At 47.8% G+C, this 21,978-nt stretch overlaps 2 protein-coding genes across 7 annotated transcripts in view; one reads left to right on the forward strand and one right to left on the reverse strand.

Moving 5' to 3' along the window:
- The window catches only part of Cyfip2 (cytoplasmic FMR1 interacting protein 2), a 119,935-nt gene that overhangs the window by 26,535 nt on the left and 71,422 nt on the right, over positions 1-21,978 (reverse strand). For all 6 annotated transcript variants that reach the window (XM_036194975.1, XM_036194974.1, XM_036194976.1 and 3 more), the window contains 3 exons: positions 5,630-5,773; positions 3,938-4,028; positions 2,900-3,030 (listed from right to left, as the gene is read on the reverse strand). In XM_036194975.1, coding sequence (XP_036050868.1) covers positions 2,900-3,030; positions 3,938-4,028; positions 5,630-5,773 — 366 coding nt within the window. The remainder of the gene's footprint in view (positions 1-2,899; positions 3,031-3,937; positions 4,029-5,629; positions 5,774-21,978) is intronic.
- Positions 17,131-21,956, forward strand: Fndc9 (fibronectin type III domain containing 9). Its single transcript, XM_036194978.1, has 2 exons — positions 17,131-17,438; positions 19,523-21,956. The coding sequence occupies exon 2, from the start codon at positions 19,530-19,532 to the stop codon at positions 20,208-20,210; it is 681 nt and encodes a 226-aa protein (XP_036050871.1). The 5' UTR covers positions 17,131-17,438; positions 19,523-19,529; the 3' UTR covers positions 20,211-21,956.

Below are 21,978 nucleotides of genomic sequence, written 5' to 3' on the forward strand. Positions count from 1 at the left end.
TTCTACCTTCTCCTTGTGCTCTTGAGACCCTGAACACTTGTTTACTACTTATCCTCGGGACTTCTGAAGGCTATGTTGCTATAGCAACCCAGGCCCGCTGAACTGCGTAAAGAACCTGTTATCGGGAAGAGGAGCCATTAGCTGTCTCCAGAGTCCATTTAAAAGAGAGTACAATTACTCCTCACAGAGGGCACCACAGGGCCATTTCGGAGCTTCCGGGGACAGTGAGTCTGAGAGCAGCTGGTCCAAGCGCCCCAAATTAGGATGAGGACAGACACGGTGGCATGCCCAGGCTCACCTGGGGTGACAGAGCCTCCAGTGAGTGACATCCTCTTACTCTGCAGCCCTCACTATTACTTCCCCCTTCTCCTTTCGGCCTTGGCTGTATCTCTCACTACCCCACCCCCCTCTCTCCATGGACCCAGGCTGCAAACAGCCATGGCCTCGTCCTTTGCTCTCTGCCCAGTTGCTGCTTCCTCCTTGTGGCCAACAGGACCTTTGAAAAAGTCAGATCCTCCCTCCTCTCCTGCCCAGAAGCCCCCAGCAGCTTCTGGAAGCATTTTATGGCCAGAGGACGCCTGCCACATGGCTGTCTCTCCCGCTCAGGCCCTGCCTTGGCCTTTCTATGCCTGCCCATCCCGGATCCTTTCTGCTCCTTCTAGACACCAAGTTCTACCTTCCAAAACAGCACACCCTCCCCAGGTCCTCCTCGTCCCTGCTGTTACCCTGTTCATACGCTCCATAGCGCCCCCATATGCAGTGTATGCAGTCACCCTTTTGTGAGATCTCCACTTATCTGCCCCTCTAGAAAGAAGACAAAGATGCCTGTCTCTTCTTTGGGGGGTACTATCTACCCCCTAGAGTTACAGGAAGGAGAGGGTCAGCTCTTAGTCATCTACACTTTGTGTGTACATAAAGGAGATGCCCCGAAGGTGTTCCATTGCACCTGAAGAGTTACGTAGCCCCCCCATTCCCCCATCCCCACAGCTGCACCCTTCTCGGTTTCCTTACACTGCCTAGCCACCAGACACTTTCAGGACTGGGTCCTCCACATAGAGGGAATGTGTGGGAAAGAACGTGGGGAGAACAGCCTCCCCGCACATCACATCTGTGCCACCCACTGGGCCAGCAATGCAGATGACCCACTAGTCAGCAACGGGGCTGCCTGAGATGCGTCTAGAGATGCATCTACACAGGCAGGCACCCTTGCATCAGCTCCTTTGATGCTGTTTAACTCTTGCTGCCCGTACTTTACACACACCATCCCTCTTCAGCCATTAAGCTGGATGGCAGGATAATTCCTTTGTCTCATATCGTAAGAGCTGAGGATGCAGGGCTGCCCTTGGCCTACGACAGCTTCCGTAAGGAAGCTCCCACTCATTCTCCAGGACGTCCTGCAGGGAAGCCCTGCCTTAGTCCCCATACTGTCAGGTCCAAAGGAAACCCCATGATCCCAAATTCCAAAAGGCAGACGGGACAAATGGCTGTCTGTGGTGCCTGCTATCACCACACCTGTTAGCACAGCAAAGGGCATGCTAGCCTCCAGGCTCCCTCAGTATCACCATCCATCCTGGCTCTTCTCACCTCCTCCCTTATCCTAAACTTCCCCAGCTACTCACTCTCCTATAACCCTGCCATTTCCACTATGCTCTCTCTCTCCCTCCTCTGTCTGCTCTCCCATGCTCTTTCTCTGCATAGCCCCACCCTGCTCGGTTCCTGCTTCTCTCAGAGGCAGGTCCAGTATGCTAGCTATGTTGAAGCTCTCTGTTCTGGATACTTCCAGATGCCTCTGGCTGTTCTTTTTCTCATGTCTACAATAAAAAGCCTTTCCCTTAACCATATCATGGAGTGGTCATGTCATTTTATACACATACCACACTGGCTTCTATTTTTTTTTTTTCCTCTCCCTGGACCCTGGGCTTGCCCCTCATAGCACTACTGACATTATAAATATCATTTCCATGGCAACATGACAACACTAAGCCAGCCAGACACCATTAGGAGCCTGCACCCTCAAAGTACTTTCTTTTATTTTCAGCTAAAACTTTATGGTGCAACTGAACAGGCCTAGAGGCATTTCTGTCTCTCACATTAATTTTTAAAATAACCTTTATAGGGACTAGATAGATGGCTCAGCAGTTAAGAGCACTGACTGCTCTTGCAGAGGACATGGGTTCAATTCTCAGTACATACAAGGATGCTCATAATCATTCATAACTCCAGTTTCAGGGGATATGATGCCCTCTTCTGACCTCTGAAGGTACTGCACACATATGATACACATATATACATGCAGGCAAAACACTCATACACATTAAAAACAAAAATCCTTTTACACATCTTTTAAAATTATGACGTTAAAGCATGTTTGGGAACAGTCCTTAACTGGACATGCTCCTAAATGTCTGACTGCCTGCATGAATATGTGTAGGTTCTCTGGATAAAGTTCCCATGCTTTTCTTTGTTCACAGAGAAATGATCCCACGCTCTCCTTGCCTGCTGCACATAGCAAGCTCTTGCCACACTTTCACACTTTGCTCGTGAATATTTTGCCTTTGCCTTCACTAAGATGCACACCTCTTGCATTCAGTCACAAGCACACACAGGATGCAGGCAGCAGCTGGCGACTGCGGCTTCTTCCCCCAGCACGGTGCCGGCTGGTAGAGAGCTGGCCAAGAGCAGGACAACTGAGACTCGGCAGCCTTCTCTGAGGCCTGGGCCCAACCATTGAGGGCTGTGGCCAGTGCTGGAAGCCAGGTATGTGTGTTACCAGAGCCTCTGCCCCCTCTGGCTTTCAGGAATGAAAGCATATATGTCAGGGCTGAAGCTTTGGCATCTGGGTATGTGTGGGGTCTCTCCAGCTTGGAGAAACCATAGGTTCTGTAGGTTCAGGACTTACCAGAGCTTGCTCTATGAGGAGACAGAACAGGATGGCATTTCCCACCTCTCTGAGGCTTTGGAACACATCTGTTTTGAGTTCTGCGTACTCGATGATGTCCTTCAGTTGATGGTGGAAGAACTCCAGGATCCCTGAGAGCCATAAGGGGGAGGTAGGGGGACATGGGCACTGTTTAATCAGGTTCATGAGTGGTGCCAACCAAGTCACAACCCTAGACTTAGCAACCCTTGACATGCCAGCTTAAGAGTGGGATTCCATGCAAAGGTCAATACTAGACAAAGCTCAGGAGGCTGGCCCAAAATATCTGGAGCAAAATAAAACACATCTATAATCCCAAATGGAACAGCTGTGGCATAGCTGACCCTCCAATAGGGACCTGAATTCCTAATGGCAAAATTATTATTTATAGATATTATCTACTGAGTTAGGTATATCTATAATATTTTATTACTCATAATATCAACTGGACACTATCATCTTTTTTCAGAGTGGGTAAGTGACCCAGTCATAGTCACGCAGCCTGGAAGTGGTACAGCTAGGCATGGACACCAGAATCCTTTTTCTGTTCTCAATCACACTCATATAGAAAATTATGTCTCAGCTTTTGGAAACAAAAAAGTACAAGGCACCACATTTATAGCTTCTGCCTTTCTCCATATTGAGTGGTTAAAAAAACCCATTTCCAGCCTCAGTTTCTCTGTGTCACACAGCACCCCACCTGGGGTACCAGCTACCTCTAAACACAAATAGGAAGGCCTGCTAGAGGTGCTGAGGCCCATGCATGGAAACGGTCTCTTCACCCTTTGAATGCTCTCACACTTGCAGTTCAACTGCAGCTGTCCAGTGGGCATCCTCAAAGGGCCATCCACCAGCCTGACAGAGGATGATACTGCTGGGGGTGGAGACAGGTTGAAGGCTCTCAGGCCAGTGGCAGGTAGAGCCAGGATATCAGTTGTCTGGCAATTTAGAGACTGAAATCTCCTGAGGTGGAAGCCCCACCCAGCCTTGGGTGTGTATTCCTTCCCCATCATCACCCACCTGGGGAGCCATACTCATGCCGAGGCAATCGGCATATCTTCGGCATCACCTCTATCAGCGTCTTCACGTACTGCAGAATGGTGCCCTGGAGCTGCAAGATGATACAGATGAGTGAGCTGGATTGAGATAGCCCACTGTTATACTCTATACCTCTGGGCCAAATGCAGGGCCATAGTGGGATACTGGAGGTCTGCTGAGACTTGTGAGCAAAGCATTTAAAAGGGGGATATATCTGCCCTGTCCTTTATAGACAGAAAAAGACTTTATAGACTTTATGAGGGATGTGGGATATCTAGGTAAGGGGTTTTTTCAGGGCTGGGAATGCTTATGATATGGAGACTAAATGAAATGTAGGCAGGGAACTGTGGGGATTAATGCATGTAATCTAATTTAAGCATGGAAAATTCATAGCACATTCCTCTGCATGTCCAAGGCAAAACATCTTTAATCCATTACCACATTTTTCTGTTTTACTCTGGACTTGGCACAGCAGCCATTAATGACCTATAGCAGCTTCTCATGGCTGCTTCTAAGGAACTAGACTGAGCAAGAGAGTCTGGCTTATTTCACACGTGGTTGATTGTAAGTTATTTCTCTTCAGGGACTCAAGATTTCCAGGGAAATCTTGTTTCCATATCTTGGCCTTGCTTCAGTACCACCATAGGGAATTAAGTGCAGTTCCAGACAACCATACTTGGGGTATACACAGAATGTTGGTAAAGGGATACAGAACTCCCTGTAATATTGGTAGCAGAGGTCAGCAAGAAACCCCAAGGGCACAAAGCATGATGATTGATTAGAGATGTCTGCCATGGTCATGAGAATTAAAACAAAAACAACAACAACAACAACAACAACAACAACAATAACAACAAAACAATGGCAGCACATGAGTTGTGGATTTGCTATGCTAAAGTCTTTGTTGTTGTTAGGATTTTTGTTTTTAAAGGGTCTCATGGAGTCGAAGCTGGCCTTGAACTTACTATGTGGCTAAGGATGATCTTGAACCTTTGGTCTTCCTACATCTACCTCCAGGATGCTGGGCTTACAATTTGGTACTACCACAGCAGCCAGCTCTATGGGAGTACCAGGGATTGAACCAAAGACCTTGTACATATCAGGCAAGCACTGTACCAATTGAACTACACACATAGCCCATCATGCAAGAATTTGGTTAACAAAGAGCATAGCTGGGCAGCAGGAATAGTGATCTGGTTTTGAATGTCAAAATCAGGATTTCTCAATTCAGCAAACACAAGGAGTGAGTTCTGAGTCACAAACGGGGAAGCAAAGGTCAAGAGGTCAATTTAGGGTTAGACAGCTCAGTGGTTAAGAGCACTTGCTACTCTGGCCGAGGACCTGGATTTGGTTTCTAGCACCCACATCAAGTGGTCATAACTGCTTGGAACTCCGGTTCCAGGGGGATCCATCACCCTCTTCTGGTGTTTGTGGGTAGCATACACATGATGCACATATAAGCAAGCAGGCACACACACATAATATAAAAAGAGGTATAAGGAAATACACCAGAAGATCTGTAGAAACCGCCCAGCAATAAGGACCAAGGATTCCCAGGGTGACATCTAGTGGCAGAGCTGGTGCACCTGAGATTTGGTTTTCAGCTCAGAAAAAACCAATCCTGTGCACAGCTCCTGTACCTGAGAACATCCAAGCAGCACCGTCTCTCCTTACCAAGCTCTTGACGATTTTTAGTAGTTCCTCCATGACCACGGCAATGCCCTGGTAGCCCAGCAGTCTGCAGATGGTCTTGAAGTGAGGGGGCCCCACAAAGTTCCTGTAAGAGCTATAGATGTGGCTGTAGGCAATGTTGAGAGGCTGGAAACAGAGGTTGAGGGAAAGAGAGTGAGGAACCCCTGGATGGATGCTGGAGGAGAGTCCTGGCAGGTATTTTGCTGATAAAAGAAATGGGATCTTGCTGCCCAGGCCTCCCTCACTGGTCTTGGAGTGAGATGTGTCCAGTGAACAGTGATGGAGCACATGTCACTAGGCTGGAAAAGCTGTTGCCCAGTGGGAGAGGGTAAGAGCTCCAAGGTAAATCCAGAATACGAGGAGACCTGCCACCTGTAACTGTCCACAGACAAAGCGAGCCATGGTCTGGGATAGTGGGGCTGCCTTTCTCCTGGAAGTGGTTTTGTAGCTAGAGATTAGATGTCAAGACTGAGCTGCTGATTGGCCACCATCTTCTGCTCTTGTCTTTTTCCATCTGTGATATGAGGGGATTTGGGAATGGCTAGCCCTGGGCATCAGGAGATTTTATATTGGAGAGCCCAGCAAGGCTTTTTACATCTTAGTTTTCCACTCTGGGAATAATGGGGATTGGATTAAGTTAGTAGTGTCAAAACCTTGAGAGCAACAGTCCATCACAAGAAAGGTATCATAGGCACTCACATGCAGGATACACACAGTAGAGCTGTGGGAATGGGTGCTGCTGTGGGACCTAGAGCTCTGACCTTGGGCCACCATCATCCCATGGACCCTGAGGGATCCCCTAACTGAATGAGACAGAGCTAAAGGGACCTTTCTGAGCTGGGTGTGGGGTGCACACCTGTAATCCTATGACTTAGGCAGTTGAGGTTGGAGGATTGTGAAGTCAAGACCAGCTGTTTGCCCAGCATGAACGAGGCTCTGGGTTCTATCCATGGCCAGGTGTTGGTGAAGATGGTGGTGATACCTGTCTGCCTGAGATTGCATGACACAGAGCAGGTTTGTGAAAGGCTGCTATATGGTGACCACCCATGCCATGCTTCCCTGTGGGTTTCCATTCAATGCACACAACAAATGGTTGTGATTTGTGACCGTCTTAGCCCCATTTCACAGATGAGGCAACTAAGGCTCTGGGTAGCCGAAAGTTTGCTCAAGACCACAGAGTCCCTAGGTGAGAAGCAGGTATGGCTGAGCCTAACATCTCCACTCTGACCTCTCCCTCTATTTTAGGAGTTGAAACCATCTACCTGTGATGTTCAACTTCTTAGCTAAGGTTTTACCTTATTTCTGGGCATGCTTTTTCTTACCGGGTTAAAATCTTGTGCCAGAGCATGTCAATATGAGAAGGCTGCACCGGATACTCTGTTTGCTAATTAGTTAGAAAGTCTACACGAATGAAAAAGAAACCATTATGATATGTGTGGAGGCTTGCAAGACTCTCCACTTCTTCCTGAGTCATCGAAAAAGACTTAATCCGGTTCAGTTTGTGTTGAGTTTGGCATGTCTGGTGAGACATGAATTACCTGAACACAAAGTGAGCACCACAGTTCTAGGATGCTCCCACAGGAAGGATGTATAAAGAACAATTAGCATTCCCATCAGTAACTCAGGTGCATGCTACACTGGGACACCCATTAACTCACACCTGAGTGTGTCTGGTGAGCCCACACCTGCACACAGGAACGTGGAGCATGAGAAAGAATGGGATTCCGCACTGAGGAGCCGGGGCTGTGGCAGTAAACTACCTAAACCTAGGGAAAGGTGTGGCCTACGCCATTTTTGCATGTGTGTAGGGAGGGAAATGCAGCTGATTTCTGATTATGGTGTCTACTAAAGTCGAAGTTGACTCCTAAAAGTGTGTGGATTGTGACTCCAAGAACCCTGAAGCCAGGTCATGTAATCTTTTTAATATGCAGACTAAACCTACTTTAGTGCTTCTGTAACAGGCAACGTTATCAAGTGGAAAAGTGGAAAGGGCTGTGAGGCTCATACACAGTGTTAGGAGGTGTGATTTGGTTCAGGCCCCATCATCAAAGCATTATTTTGTATCCTTCTGTCTCCTTCAGAGTGCAGGAGTTCAGGGGCCAAGCAGACCTGACTGGAAAGGGGCACAGACCTTTCAAGGGAAGTGGGAAAGCGCCACAGTCTGCCTGGGTTGTTTAACTCATAAAACCGTGATCTGTGGAAGGATGGGCCTGTTGCTATGTCCTTCTCAACTTTACACACTGACTGCCGCCCCCAGCCCCAGCCAAGGTGATGGCATGAAGGGATGGGGACATTGGGTGGTTAGAGTCCTGGTAAAGGGGGCTCAGTGTCTCCATAAGAAAAGGCATGCAGGCTTGTTCCCTCTCTTGGCCATATGACAGGATGCCTGTGTGCAGAACAGGATGCCCGTTTGCAGACCAGATCTGGATCTGCCAGCACCCTAGTCTATGATGTTGAACTTGGACTTTCTAGCCTCAAGAGCTATAAGCAATAAGTATTCCAGTCACCCAGTCCAGTGTATTCTTGCTATTGCAGCCCAAACAAAGCCAAGTGCATTTTACTTACATCCCAATATGAAAGAAACAAAAACTCCAATTTTTATATCATAGCCTAATTTACTGACTTTTCAAAGATGAAAATGCAGACCTATACTTTGAATTTTCTCTTGCATACTAGGAAACACGAGAAGACAAAGCTTCCACATGCTCGTGGCCAGGGGGACATGTGCCAGAGCTCTTGGCTGGTCTCAATAGCTCCCTCATTCCCACTCATATCAGGGACTCATGGCTTTTCCTATGATCCCACAAAAGGAATTTCTGCTCTGCACAGCAGAGGGATTTCAGATGGATATGGGTGATGGCAGCAATCAGCTTATTGTTTTTTCTGAGTCTCCATTTTTATGCTTTGAGACTACAGGATGAGCAATAGGGTAAGCACAGTCACAATAGGTTCAAATCCCAGGATCCTATTTTGTTCTTACTGTTTATTATTATTATTGTCAGACAGACTATTGTTATATAGCTCTGGCTTGTCTGGTATTCACCATGCAGCCCAGGTTGGCTTTGAAGTTATACATAGTCTCCTGCAGAACTCTAATTTACTAGTTGGAGGGACTTGGGAGAATTACTTACAATCCTTGGTTTTCCCTAAGAAGACAGTACTTGAAGTTTAACAGGTAAGAGATGTAAAGATGTAAGCATGAGGCTTGGCCCCAGAAGCACCCACGGAAGTATCCAATCTTCTTTTGGCTGCTAAACACTAAGAAAGTAATGTCTTGTTCAACCTCTTTCCTCCCAGAACTATGGCTACTGTGGTGATTCCCTTGATATGGACATGAGGTCTAATTTATACAACATAGTGGGTGTCCCACAAGGGGACAGGACAGAAATCAGAGCTGGAAGCAACTGATAAAACATGCCCTCAAACTCAGATTTTGTTCAACATCAAAACATCACGGAAGTGAGTATTGTCCAGGACATATGGGCCAGGCAGTGCTCAGCCCAGGAAAGAGGCTGAAAGAGAGGCACTCTGTCATTCCCTCCAAAGTGCAGTCTCCACTGCTCTCCTGCTGGGTGCTTGCCCATTTGAGCAGTCTCTCAAGTCCCCTTCCTCCCCCAAGGACCTCCCAGGGCCAAGCACCTCTAGCAGCACAAACAAAAAGTATCTTCAGATGGTTCAGCAGGCTGTCCCAGTTTTAGGCAGGGGAGAAACACTTTGGAATTACTTTTACCATACCAGGGTTAAAAAAAAGTGCCCCCTCCAAACCCACTTGGTACACGTAGGAGGTCTCTGGTGCCAATCCTATGTCAGTCTAGATGGAAAGTTTAGGCCTCAGTAGAACCAACATGAAATTTGCAGACTTCCCCTTCACCTCCTAAGTGAACAAGCTCCCTGCCCCATCCCCCAAATCCACCACATGCATGCAACAGGAAACACACACATGCAGAAAAAGACATGCTCACACACACACACAACCCCCAAGGGCACCCCTCTGACCTGCTGGCTCAGCAGGAGGCTGGGCCCTATTGAGAAAATGTGGGAATAAGGGAGCCTGGGCATTTTCTGAGGTTCAGCAAAGAAAAATAGGAACGCAGTGTGACTTGGGACTCTGGACATTTTCCACTCATCCCTCACAGCAAACCATCTCCACTAACTGACTCAGGTTACAACCACTGTCCCATGGGAAACTTTAGATTTCATGTAGCCCCTGTGAAATCAGATGTTTGAATCTAGATGACACAGAGCAGATAAGCAGCAAATAAACCAGCACGATTGAGGAATTATTACCGGGCAGCCCAGGTTACAGTTTCTGAAAAAGTAAATGGCATTTTTCTTTACATTTAATTTTGTGTATTATCATTGTATGTGTGGGATGCACAAGCCCATGCCATGGTGAGTGTGTGGAGGTCAGAGGACTTCTGGGAGTCAGTTTTGAACTTAGGCCATTAGGTTTACACAGTGGGAGCTTTCCTCCACCCAACTAGGTCATCTCACTGGCCCACAAACAAGACTTTAAGAAGAGGGGAAAAAATGACAAGTTTGGTCTGGTGGGCACTCTTAGTTATCACTAGTAGTCAACTTCTAAAACAAAACAAAACAAAGGGAAAAAAAAACCTGTGGGGAAAATACACCTAACGTTACAGTTATCATTGCACCAGCAGTGATGGCTCAGGCCTGGGACCCCAGCACTTGAGAAACGGGAGCAGGGTTGTCCAGTGTGTAAGGCCGCCCTAGCCCCTGCCCCAAACTCCAAACTAAACCAAACCCAAACAAGCTTAACACTGATCATCTGCACCTTTTCAAAGGGTAGTCTATATGGGTTTTTAATCTTAAAACCTCCATCTCTCACCACATGGTGAGCACAGCCCCAGCCACTCTAAACAGTGAGTTCTATTTTTTTTGGCCAATCCAATTCGTAAGTACTTTGCATCTTCTGCTCTCTGGAATCATGATTACTGTTTCAGAGATTTCCCAAGAGGAATTAAAACCCATCCTAACTTCCTGTTTGTGTTGAGGCTTCTCTAATGGATGCTGGTACATGCCACAAACAAACAAGGGTCTCTGGCGGAGGCTGGAGAGCTAGCTAGCTGTAGCTCAGCTCTCTTAAACCACTGCAGGTCAATACTGACAGGATGCATGGGTAACACACCACACCACCCTTGACAGACAGTTCATAGGACAGATCCAGACACAGGTTCAGAGCCATTGCTAGGGCTTGAGCTAAATTGCTGATGTGTCCGCCTGTCACTTCTTGATGTGACAGACCCAAAGGAGTTGCTGGAGAAATCTAAAGAAATGATGCTTCTTTCTCTCTTGAGCCATGGGTTAAGTGCATTGGAAAAGTCAAAAGGAATTGAACCTCCCAGCTCTGAGAGGTCATGCCCACCCTAATACTTAGATGTCAGAGTCTTTGTATACCTGGCTAGCCTTGAACTCTCTATGTACACCATACTGGCATCAAAATCACAACAGATCTGTCTGCTTCTGCCTCTTGAGTGCAGGAATTAAAAGTGTATATACCGCTATGCCAAGATCTTTCACCCTCTAACTCCTTCATGTTGTCCAGCACCTTTTCTGTGGCCACTGTAAGAATTTCCACAAATCTGGTACTTTGAAACATTCTAGTAGCCATGAATAAAAAATCACCACCACTGGTCCCACATTGAGATTTAGCTTGTCCACATTCCTCTCAAAGGCTCCACTGGAGAATCTGTTTCTTGCTTCTTCTAGCTTCCAGGGGCTGCCAGCACCTCTATTTTGTGACCACATCACCCCTAGCTTCCAGTCTCTCTACTCAGTCTTCCTATCATGTCCTCCTGCTAGGTGATTCTCCCTTCTAAGGCCACTTATGATGCTTCAGAGCTCATCCTGACAATGCAGGTTCCTAAATTAATCACATCCACAAAGACTTTGCTCTAAAACAGTAAGAGTTCCAGGGTGGAGACTGGCTGTCCTGGGAACCATTATCAGCTCTGACAGCTGGCAAGGCGAATAGGAAATCTGAAGTCCAAATCCAGCAGGTGCTGCCATAATCATAAAAGCTTTGATGGGGGATGGGGGAAGAGCCATACTGTGGAACCTGGGGACACAGGGTGGAGTGGTGACTTCCAATTGTGAGGCTTTTGGACAGTGTTGTAACCTGGGCTGGTGGCAATACCCCAGGTCAGTCAAGGTGAGATGTATTGACACCTGGGCAGATGCTCCATGAAGATGGATCCAGTTGGCCAGAGAGGCTTGGACCCTCTGGACCATGACATAATGGGGATTGATAGCAGAGCTGGATGTAGTTTCTATAACCAATCCATCCATGGCTGAGACAGAAGCAATTCTTTTGCTATCGATGAGTGTGCTAACAATTGGAAACACCAACAGTGTAGTGTCTAAGAGCTGGAACATTATTGGAAAATGATTTAAAAAGGGAATAATTTGTGTTGAAATCTGTATCCTTCTGAGATAGTTTGATGATACTGTAGAGTGCAGAGAAGACCTTTTTTAAAGTATCAGATCATATATTCGTCTTGACAACATCCTCCTGTGTGGCGGTTCTGAGGCAGGTGTACTTGGACTCCAGGGCACAGGATGTTCAGAAGAGAATGGATGCAGCCCCCTTTCCCCCTAAGCGCTGTCTCCCCAATTCCCTCAGTTACATTCAGGCAGCTGCGTGTTCTCTGCAGGGTCCCTTAGTCCTTTGCTTGTCCCTATCATTCTGGAATGCATTATGGCACAACCTTGTCTCTACCTCTCAAGAGCTGATAACATCAAGTCAAAGCAGGGTAGGGTAGAGGGATGCCAGCAGTGCCACCGGATGCCAGAGTGCCCAGGCTCTGTGATCCCCAGGCTCTGTGACCTCCAGGCTCTGTGACCCCCAGGCTCTGTGACCCCCAGGCTCTGTGACCCCCAGGCTCTGTGACCACCAGGCCTCCGCTTGAAGCACTGTTGTCCTGTCATTTGGCCTTGTGAGTCTATCAGCCTGACTTCCCACCTCTGCCATGTGGGGGTGATTAAAAGGGCCCCGCTGTCAGGCGAGTAAAGGAGAGAACAGAGAATGTGCACCACGTGCTCTCAGGGGTCACTTCTGACTTGTGGGATACCTTGACCCTTTCTACAGCCTTTCATTTATACACAAGCATATGCACTAAGAAATTCAAACCAATGCTGCTGATTTAAGGGGGAGAAGCAAGACAGTGCATGCAATTGGTGGTGTGTGTCTTGCTTCTTCGGGTCTCAGGACAAAACTGCCAGAGGCATGGAGAACAGTTCTGACCCAGTGACCTTTTCCTAACATCAACAACTACTGTTTCTAAGCCCAACCCTTCACAGATACGAGGAGTTTATCAACACCGTAAAGCCGGCACTGCCCACATTACTACTGTACAGGTGAGTGAATCAAGGCACACAGAGGGAGGGACCGTGTCAAGGCCACACATCCAGAATGTGCCTCTGAGCAAAGTCTAAAGCAGTGGTTCTCAACCTGTGGGTTGTGACCCCTCTGGGGGGATTGACTGGCCCTTGCACAGGGGCGCTCATATCAGCTATCCCGCATATCAGATAATTACATTACTATTCATAACAGTAGCAAAACTACAGTTATGAAGTAGCAACGAAAGTAATTTTGTGGTTGGGGGGTCACCACAACATGAGGATCACAACAGTGTTTTGGGAGGCCTTGCTGGTCAGAGGTTGCAGTCTATCATGGCCGGGCGGCTTTCTCCAAAAGCTCAGCAACACGCTGCCTGTTTCCCTCAGTGAGACTTCCTCCTCTCTACCTGCCCTAATCTGGAGAATGTCCCTGGGCCCAGAGGACTGACCTTATCTGAAAGCTGCTCTGAGCCTGGGTGCCTGATTTATCTCTAGGGTGACCCTTGGCAGTTTCCTGCTAGAAGTTTTCCCCTGCTGCACATACGGTAACTAAGACCTGTACCAGGTTCTTTGCTATAGGACCTGCTGCCATATACAGTCTTATTGATAGGGGCTGCCACTTAATGCAAACTAGGTGATTCCCTAGCCACTGTCCCCAGTCTTCGTTCTAGAATAAAAGGGGAGTTGTAACACTTAGACAGTCTCCCCAAGGAGCTGTCTCATAAGCCATCGGATCCTCCCTCCCTCACAGATGGCGGCGGTTAACCAAGGAAGAAGCAGAGCCACATATTGGGAAGGCTGAGAACCACTGCCTGGTTCCACACCTCTCCCAAGTCATTTCTTCACTGCCAGGAGGAGCCGGGAAACCTCCAGTCAAGGCTGATTTCCTCTGAGAGGAATTTGCCACTGATGCACATTATCAACTGGGAAGCACCTGGTCCTGTGGCTGTACCTGCTGTGGAAAGTAGTGCCTGATGGGGGAGAAAGAATGGGGTAAATTGTCTCCTTGGCTGGAAGGTTCACTGGCTCAGGGGCTGTGGGCAAGAGGGAATACTGGAAAAGCGAGATGAAGGGTGGGCGTGGCTTCCGTCCTACCACTTATCAGTCACGTGGCCTGAGGAATGCCATGTCTTGTCCTGGGATTTTGTTTCACTTATTTTGACACAGCCTCACAGCCCAGGATGACCTAGAACTTCTGATCCTGTTACCCCCACCTCTGGAGTGCTTTGAATATAGGTGCGAGCCACCACACCTGGTATATGAAGGAGCGGGGACTAAACCCAGCATTCCAGGCAAGCACTCTACCAACTGAGATGCAGTCCCAATCCCTTCTTTGCTGGGACTACAAAATGAGGGGGCTGTGGGGGCCTCACATTCTCTGAGCCTCCTAATTCCTCAAATGAAGAGCCTATGCGTACATGCACCATCCCTGAGCATTAGAAACAGACTCCCACTCTGTGGAGAAAGGATGGAATTTTGCCTTGTCCCTTTCTCAAGCTAAGTCTGGTGTTTTTATTCCCCCTCAAGATAACCTTTGAAAAGGACACCTGCAAACTGCAGGGGTGGCCTTCTGTGGAGAGAGGGCGTCTGCTCTGTGGGAAGTCACCATTAGCCTTTGGAGAAGAGACCTGCTGTGCGCATGCCCACAGCAGGTTTAACGAAGGCTGAATGCCAAGAGAAGGCCAAGGGCACCTGCGGGATGGAGGGCATTGTGTACCCTGAGACTCCACGCCTCCAGAGCCCCTTAGCTGGGCAAGTAGTGACTCACTAGGCAGCTTCTCCTGGCTTTGTGATGATCCTTGACATGGCTCATCAGGTGACCTTCAAAGCTTCACTTGAATGCTTTGTCCAAGAACCAAGGCGGAGGAAGCCGACTTCTTAAAAATATATTTTATCGTTAACTGATGCATATCCATTGTGCGTATTTAAAGGAGAGCGTGTGACATTCAGCGCACATAGACTGCAGTGATGACTGACTGGCATACCCATCACCTCAGACACTTAGGTATTGAGGACATTCACTATCCTTTCTACAGTTACTCTGAAATAATGAGCAGCTGTCAATCACAGTCATCCTACCATGTACTAGAACGTCAGAAGCTATTTCTCCTATTCGACGGCACCTGATGACTATCTTCCCTCCATTTCCTACTCTCTCCAGGCTCACGTAACCACAGTTTTTCCTTTGAAATTAACTTTTTAGCTCCCATAAATATGGAAGTATATATGGACCTCCTCTGAGGTCCATTATAGCCAGGCACTAAAAGGCAAGGGGGTGGGATGTAGTTAGGAAATCCAAATCTAGGGCTCACAGGGTGAAACATTTACCATGCAAGTGTGAAGGCTGGGTTGAGATCCCTAGCATCCATGTAAATGCTGGGGCAGACATGGTGGCTTGCCTGTCATCCCAGCATACGGGAGGCTGAGACAGGAGATCCCTAGAGCGAGCTGGCTAGCCTGAACATCTAATTGTTGAGCTCTAGGTTCAAGTAAGAGACCCTGCCTCAATATATAAGGTGGATAATGATTGAAGAAGTCATCTGACATCAGCTTTTGGCCTTCACATGGACACACACACACACACACACACACACACACACACACACACACTCATACACATCTGCACAATATATCAGAACATACACACACATTCACACACACACATATTCACACACATCTGCACACATATACCAGAACATACATACATACACACACACACATCCATACAATCTACCTACACACATGAAAAAAAAATCAGAGCTCATCCCCACTCTCCATTTCTGACACATTCAGGGCTCCAGTACAGATGATGGCAATATATTCTTGTAATGGAACCAGGAAGGGATCTGGGATGACTGGGAAGGGAAGTACAGTCAGGAGTCCTCAGAGAAAAGCACACTGGGTACCATCTGCCCGGAGAACACTAGACTGTTGCCATTTTTCACGTCAATCCCAGGTGACGGATTGGCAAGCAGCTGCTCAGATGTCTGCCCTGAGCACTGCAAGGCTTTCTGTGAGTGAGCCCAGCCAGAAGGAGAGCTACGCTAATTCCCAGAATGCTGTGACAGATCAGCACAAACATGGTGGTTCAAAAGCGACAGAATGTGTTCTCTCACAGTTCTGTAGAAAAGAAGCCTGAAATCAACATGTTTGCGGGACCATGCTTCCTTCCAAAGCTCCAAGGGAGGGCTTGTTTCTCCCAGCTTCTGGGATTTATTGGTTTATGGCTCCAGCCTCTGTCCCCACACAGCCTCCTCCTTTTGTGAGCCTCTGTGTGTGCAACCCTTCTCCTTTCTTTCAGAAAGACTCCAGTCAGTGGAGTTAATCAAGGATGATTGCGTCTTGAGAACCTTAACTAATTACCACCCACGAAGAAGACTCTACTTCTAAACAAGGCCTGTTCTGAAGTTGACGTTGAGGGGCCAATATTCCACCCAGTTCCAGGGCTATAATGATTGAGCAATCTTGACCAGGGTACAGGGATGCCAAATGTTAGTGCCTATATTGTTCCCCTGTTGTGTTCACAGCGTTATAGTTGGAGGAACTGGGATCCAGACAATAAAAGAATCTCACCCAGAACCATAACATAAGGGCAATGCAGGAGATGAGAAAAAGAATGAGGATGTGCAGGTGGGGAAGAGTTACAGGGGAGAAATGGGATGGGGAAGGGTGGGGATGCACTGGCAGTTCCCTGCGGCACCAAGAAGGGCATCTTTGCATTTGAAACCACTAACCACATAAGATCTACACAGAGGAGTAGGAAAAACAATAACTAGTCAGCCCGAAAGACAACTCAGCCATAAATCCTTTGCTTCGATGAGCCAGGGGACCTGAGTTCAATCCCCAAGACCCATGTAAAAATGCCAGGCATGGTGGTATGCCTCAGTTATCTGAGAGCTGGCACAGTTCACTGGCAAGCTAGCCTTAGCCAGTTTGCTGAAGTTCTAGGCTGAGAGAATGTCTCAAACAGAAAGCAGACAATACTTGAGGCTGTCCTCTGATCTCTACACAGGTATAACTTGTACACGCACACCAGAAACACAAACACACAAACACACCACACACACACACACACACACACACATGCCAACTACGGAGAAAATACAGGACCATCAGAAGAACGTAGTGTTCTGGGGATCAACCTGCAGAATACGGCTCATTTTGGCCGGAGGAACCAAAGCTCCTCTCACTGGGCAAATCCTTCTCAGACTGGTCCCTGAAAGCATTGTGCGTAGATGCCTGCTGGTTGCCATGGTGAATGATGCTGATCTGAAGAAATGAATAATGTGAGCGTTGGGGGCGACAGTGGGATTACTCAGTGGTGAGAGAGACACCGAGGAGAAGCCCGGTGCGGAGGAGGGAGAAGCACATCATCTCGGATTTGGTCCATTCTCTGAGGAAGAAGTCTAACCGTATATACTGCGAGCATCAGGTAAGAGACATGAATGGCTGTCTTGGAAATGAAAAATGGCATTTCCTTTCACACTGCCTGGAGAAGGGCCAGGCTGTGGGAACTGAACGGCTAAAACCAGGAAGAGCTTAAAAACAGAAGGCAGGAGGAAAAATAAATATGGGTAGTGGTGGCGGATTTATCCCTGGAAGCCGAAGATGCTGCTGGCATCCTCAGTAGAAGCTCTTAAAGATGTCTGCTGTAGGGAACCCAGGCTATAACATAGCCAGCATCAGAGAGGAGGCAAACAGAAGGAAAAGCATGCGTGAGGCTAGGGTTCCCAATTACACTGATGGGAGAGTTTTACAGAGCATGGTGCTGTGTATTGCAGGGTATGAATCCCACCCATTTATGGCAGTTGGAAGTGTGTTTGCTGTACGTGGGGGTCCCTGGGTGGGGAGGTGAGCGTATATGACGAGACCAGGGGGGGAGAGTAAATCAGTTGCCAACAGGCATCTCTGGAAGGATCTGCACACACCTGTCCCGTCTCTGTCATTTCCCATTTACTTGGGCAGACATTCCCAGCCAAACAGAAAGGAGTGATTCCCTCTTGTCTTTAGAGAAGAAAATCAAGGCTTGAAAAACTACTTCGCACTGTCACATTTTTTTCCCCCACGGCTCACCTACCCTGATAACACAAGCATATAAACAGACATCAGTTTGGCTTAGCATTCACTCTGGGCTAACAGTCTGACTGACTGCTTTTTACAGTACATTTCAATCTACAATGCAAATCTGCACTCTGGCTGGAGAGAAGGAATGGAGAACAAGGCGGGGGAGCCAGTCACCGGAACAGAGAGAGAGGTTGCCTACCGTTGTCCCGAGATTTTCCGATCAGGGGAAATTCAGAGGGCAGTTTTCTCTCTCAGATAGAATAAAAGAAGAACCAAAAAGCGAATGTCACTCTGTTCCCAAAGCAGTAAGGCTGGCAAGCTGAACAGGTCTCATCTGGCTTGTCCAGCCACACAGCCACCAGGCACTTCCTCTGGCAGTAACGTTCTGTTTCTAAACCTAGTGGCTTTGCAGAGAAACACAGGGGCTAAGTTCTCTCTCTTCCTGTTAGCTGAGATGCCAGGCTGCCCATCTGTAAGATGAGAATGGAGTCTATTATTGTGTGAGAAGTCCTCTAGCAGAGCCTGGATTCAGCAACTGCTTACTCACTCTGTGAATGCTTAAACCAGAGGTTCTCAACCTGTGGGTCCCAACCCCTTTTGGAGGTAGACTCTTTCATAGGGGTTATCTAAGACCATTGGAAAACATAGGTATTTACGTTACAATTCATAACAATAACACAATTACAGTTATGAAGTAGCAACAAAAAAATTTTTTTGGGGGGGTCACCAAGGCATCCTCATGTATCAAAGGTATCAAATTGTATCAAAGGGTCGTAGCATTAGGAAGGTTGAGAGCCACTGGGTTAGACAGTCACAAGTCATGGTACCAGGACTATTAGAAGCTAAGCTATCCTGGGAGCTGATGACCTTGACCTGAGAAACTAATTTCTTGGTACCTTGGATTCTGATAAAACAAAACGCTAGCAGAAGCTCTGAGGTGTGATCGCGGAGGAGGGTGCTGCAGTGAATCTTCACTAGCCATGGGAAACATAGCTCAGTCTTTAAAAAAAAAAAAAAAGAAAAGAAATCAAACCACCCACTGAGCGGAATGTTCTAGGTAACAGCTCACAGCACACGCGGCAGAGTCAGGAGATCAGAAAGAGACTGATCTGAGAATCTTAAGATAGGTCCTCGGAGACTCCACTGATCTCTCTTCACATTGCCTGTGTTTGTAAGGGCTGGGATCGATGTTGTAAGTAATGGGTTTCAGCCAGGGTGGGTATGGCTGGGGCCATGTGGGTGCATTTTATTCAGGCCTGAGGATGACAGCTTTGTCATGAGCCAGCCCTCATTCCCACCTCTATTTGTTAGCTGGCTTACATAGCTTAACCTCTGGGCCTCCATTTTTTGGTCTGTATAACAAAGGCAGTATTTGTGTCTGCAGTGGCTAGGATTGTGTTAAGTAAATCCTGACGTAGGGGGATGTCACTCTTCACTGTGATCTGGTTCCAGAACCGGGATGAACATTGAGGTTGGGAACGTGTCTTACACGGGAGCCGTCATCTCCTGGTCATCCTCAGAGCCTTGCTTGGAGGACTATTACCATATTATGTACAGGCCCAACTGGAACAGTATCTTCTCCAGCTATCTGCGATACAGCTTCCATCACGAGGAGAAGGTGCCTCGAACCGTCACCTCTGTGGCGCTGGAACACCTCGCCCCTTCCACTCTCTATTTCCTCTGTATCAGCTGCAAAAAGGCTGCCTTCCCATACAGTCACTACTGTACCATGTTCCACACCCTGGATAAGAGTCCACTGGCTGCGGGGGGCTCCCTGGTGGACCCCCAAATTTCCCTTTGGGTGCTGATGGCCATCCTGCTGGCCTGCTTCACTGCTGTGTTGGCCTTCATCTGCCTCCAGTTCTGGTGCATCCGTTGTCATGAGCCTCGATGGTCTTACAGAGCTGGCCACATGGAGGAAGCCAACGGGCTGGTAAGATGGCCCGAGGAGGCCCCAGCCCTTGGTCAGAGGGAAGACGACCTGCAGGGGCTCCCCCTGGTGGAACTGCTGCGAAAGAACTCCGGGGCCAGAATAGAAGCTGATCCAGAAGCAGAAGCCAACCGGGATGCCTTGGATGTGGTGGCCTTAGCTAGAGGGGGTGGTGACCAGCCAGTCATACTGCCTCACTATAGAGCGTGAGCAATGGGGAAGAGATGGCCCATTTCACATAGCCTAAAATGCTGTCTGCAGTGTGTCCTATGTGAACATTTGTCTATAGGCCACCCGCTTCTCTCAATTGACAGTGCTGGATGGATGAGTGGGGTTGGATGGATGCCAAATGACAATGCTCCCCAAGCTGGAAAACACAGACCCTCGAGGTATGTTAGGGCAAACAAGGCTTGCTTTAGTATTGTCCATCTGGAGGCCTAGTCAAGAACTGCAGACCTTGTTTCAATATTAAAATCACTGTGGCTGCATCACAGAGAGTAAAAGTAGCTGGACCTGAGTCTGAGACACTAGAAAGAAATGTGGAGTCAGATGTGGACCCTGAGAATCTTTTGAACAGGATGAAAGCCCTGTTCTGTCAGGCAACCGCACACCACACCCTGCACCCCCAGGCTCATTTTTTTTTTAAGCCACAGACTGGCTTATTGTTAGCAGCTAATACCTTTTATTTAAACTGACCACAGATTTAAAACATAGACCCTTATTAGACAGCCTTGTATTACCCCATAAACAAAAATCCAGGCCCCTCTTGTTATAAACAGTACAGATGTAAGAATAAATACAACAAAATAATATTAAATAATATTAAATGATGACAACTTCTGTCTGCCAATGCCTCTGGGCTGAAGATCATCTCTCTTGTGTTTGAGCAAAAGGGAGGCCAGCCAGTGTTGAAGAGACTAGCATCAACACTAATGTAAGTGGCCTTCCATTATAGAACAGAAGGTTTGAAAGAGAATTGGAAAGGGAAGCATGTTTTTCAGTTGTGAATCATGTCTGTGAACCACCTCAAATGCTGTCTGCCAGCCCTCCCCACCCTCCTTTTGGTGTGTTTGGGGGGGTGCAATCTCACTACATAGCTTTGGCTGACTGGAACTTGCCACATAGACCAGGCTGTCCTTGAACTCACAACAGTCCTACTGCCTCGGCCTCTCCAGCATTAGGACAGTTGAGCCCTACCACACCTGGGTTACAAGCTTCTCTTAGTTTGAGAAAATGACCTTAAACAGTCTGACTCCTCTGGAGAAGACACCTGTGCCCCCGAGCACCCTCCTCCTACCTGGGAAGTGCCCCATCCAGATCTTCTCTGGGTTAACCACACTTCTAAATCCGAAGCTTTCTTGACCTCACACCGCTGTATTCCTGTAAGCTTTTCTCTGCTTACTTGGGAAATGGGATCAAAGGCAGCTGTTTTTGTTCTGTTGCCTCCTTTTTTGGTGGGAGACATGTTTCACCCTTATGGTGGCTTTCTTTATTCCTCCCACATGACATTGGTGGGACTTGGTGAAAACTATTCCTCACCACACATGTGGACATGGAAATATAGGTAGGTATAGATTATGTCTCTTCACCCCTGATGTACACTACGAGGCCAGACATGGGTTACTCATGGGGGTAATTACTTGGAATGAAGGTGTACATGTGAACAAAAGCCACATAAGGTAGAGGAACCTTCCTCTCAGAGACAGCCTCAGCCATCTACAATGGCCTTCAAGCTCTGTCCGTAAACCCCTTATATTCACAAAGCCCCAAATCCCAGAATCACCAACCAAGAAATGGGAGAAAGTGGGAAGCCGCAAGGAGAAGCCCCCCATATACCCATTTCCCCACCAAGCTCGGCGGTACTCACCCCTCTCCTCAGCTCCCACCCGATTCCCCAGCCCCCAGAGCTTTGTCCACCCATCCCTGCTCGCTGTGAACCAATAAAGATGGATGGACTTGTAATGGTCTGTGCCTGGCT

This window comes from Onychomys torridus, chromosome 8 (genome assembly GCF_903995425.1).
Source record: "Onychomys torridus chromosome 8, mOncTor1.1, whole genome shotgun sequence".
In the NCBI taxonomy this organism is placed as follows: domain Eukaryota; kingdom Metazoa; phylum Chordata; class Mammalia; order Rodentia; family Cricetidae; genus Onychomys; species Onychomys torridus.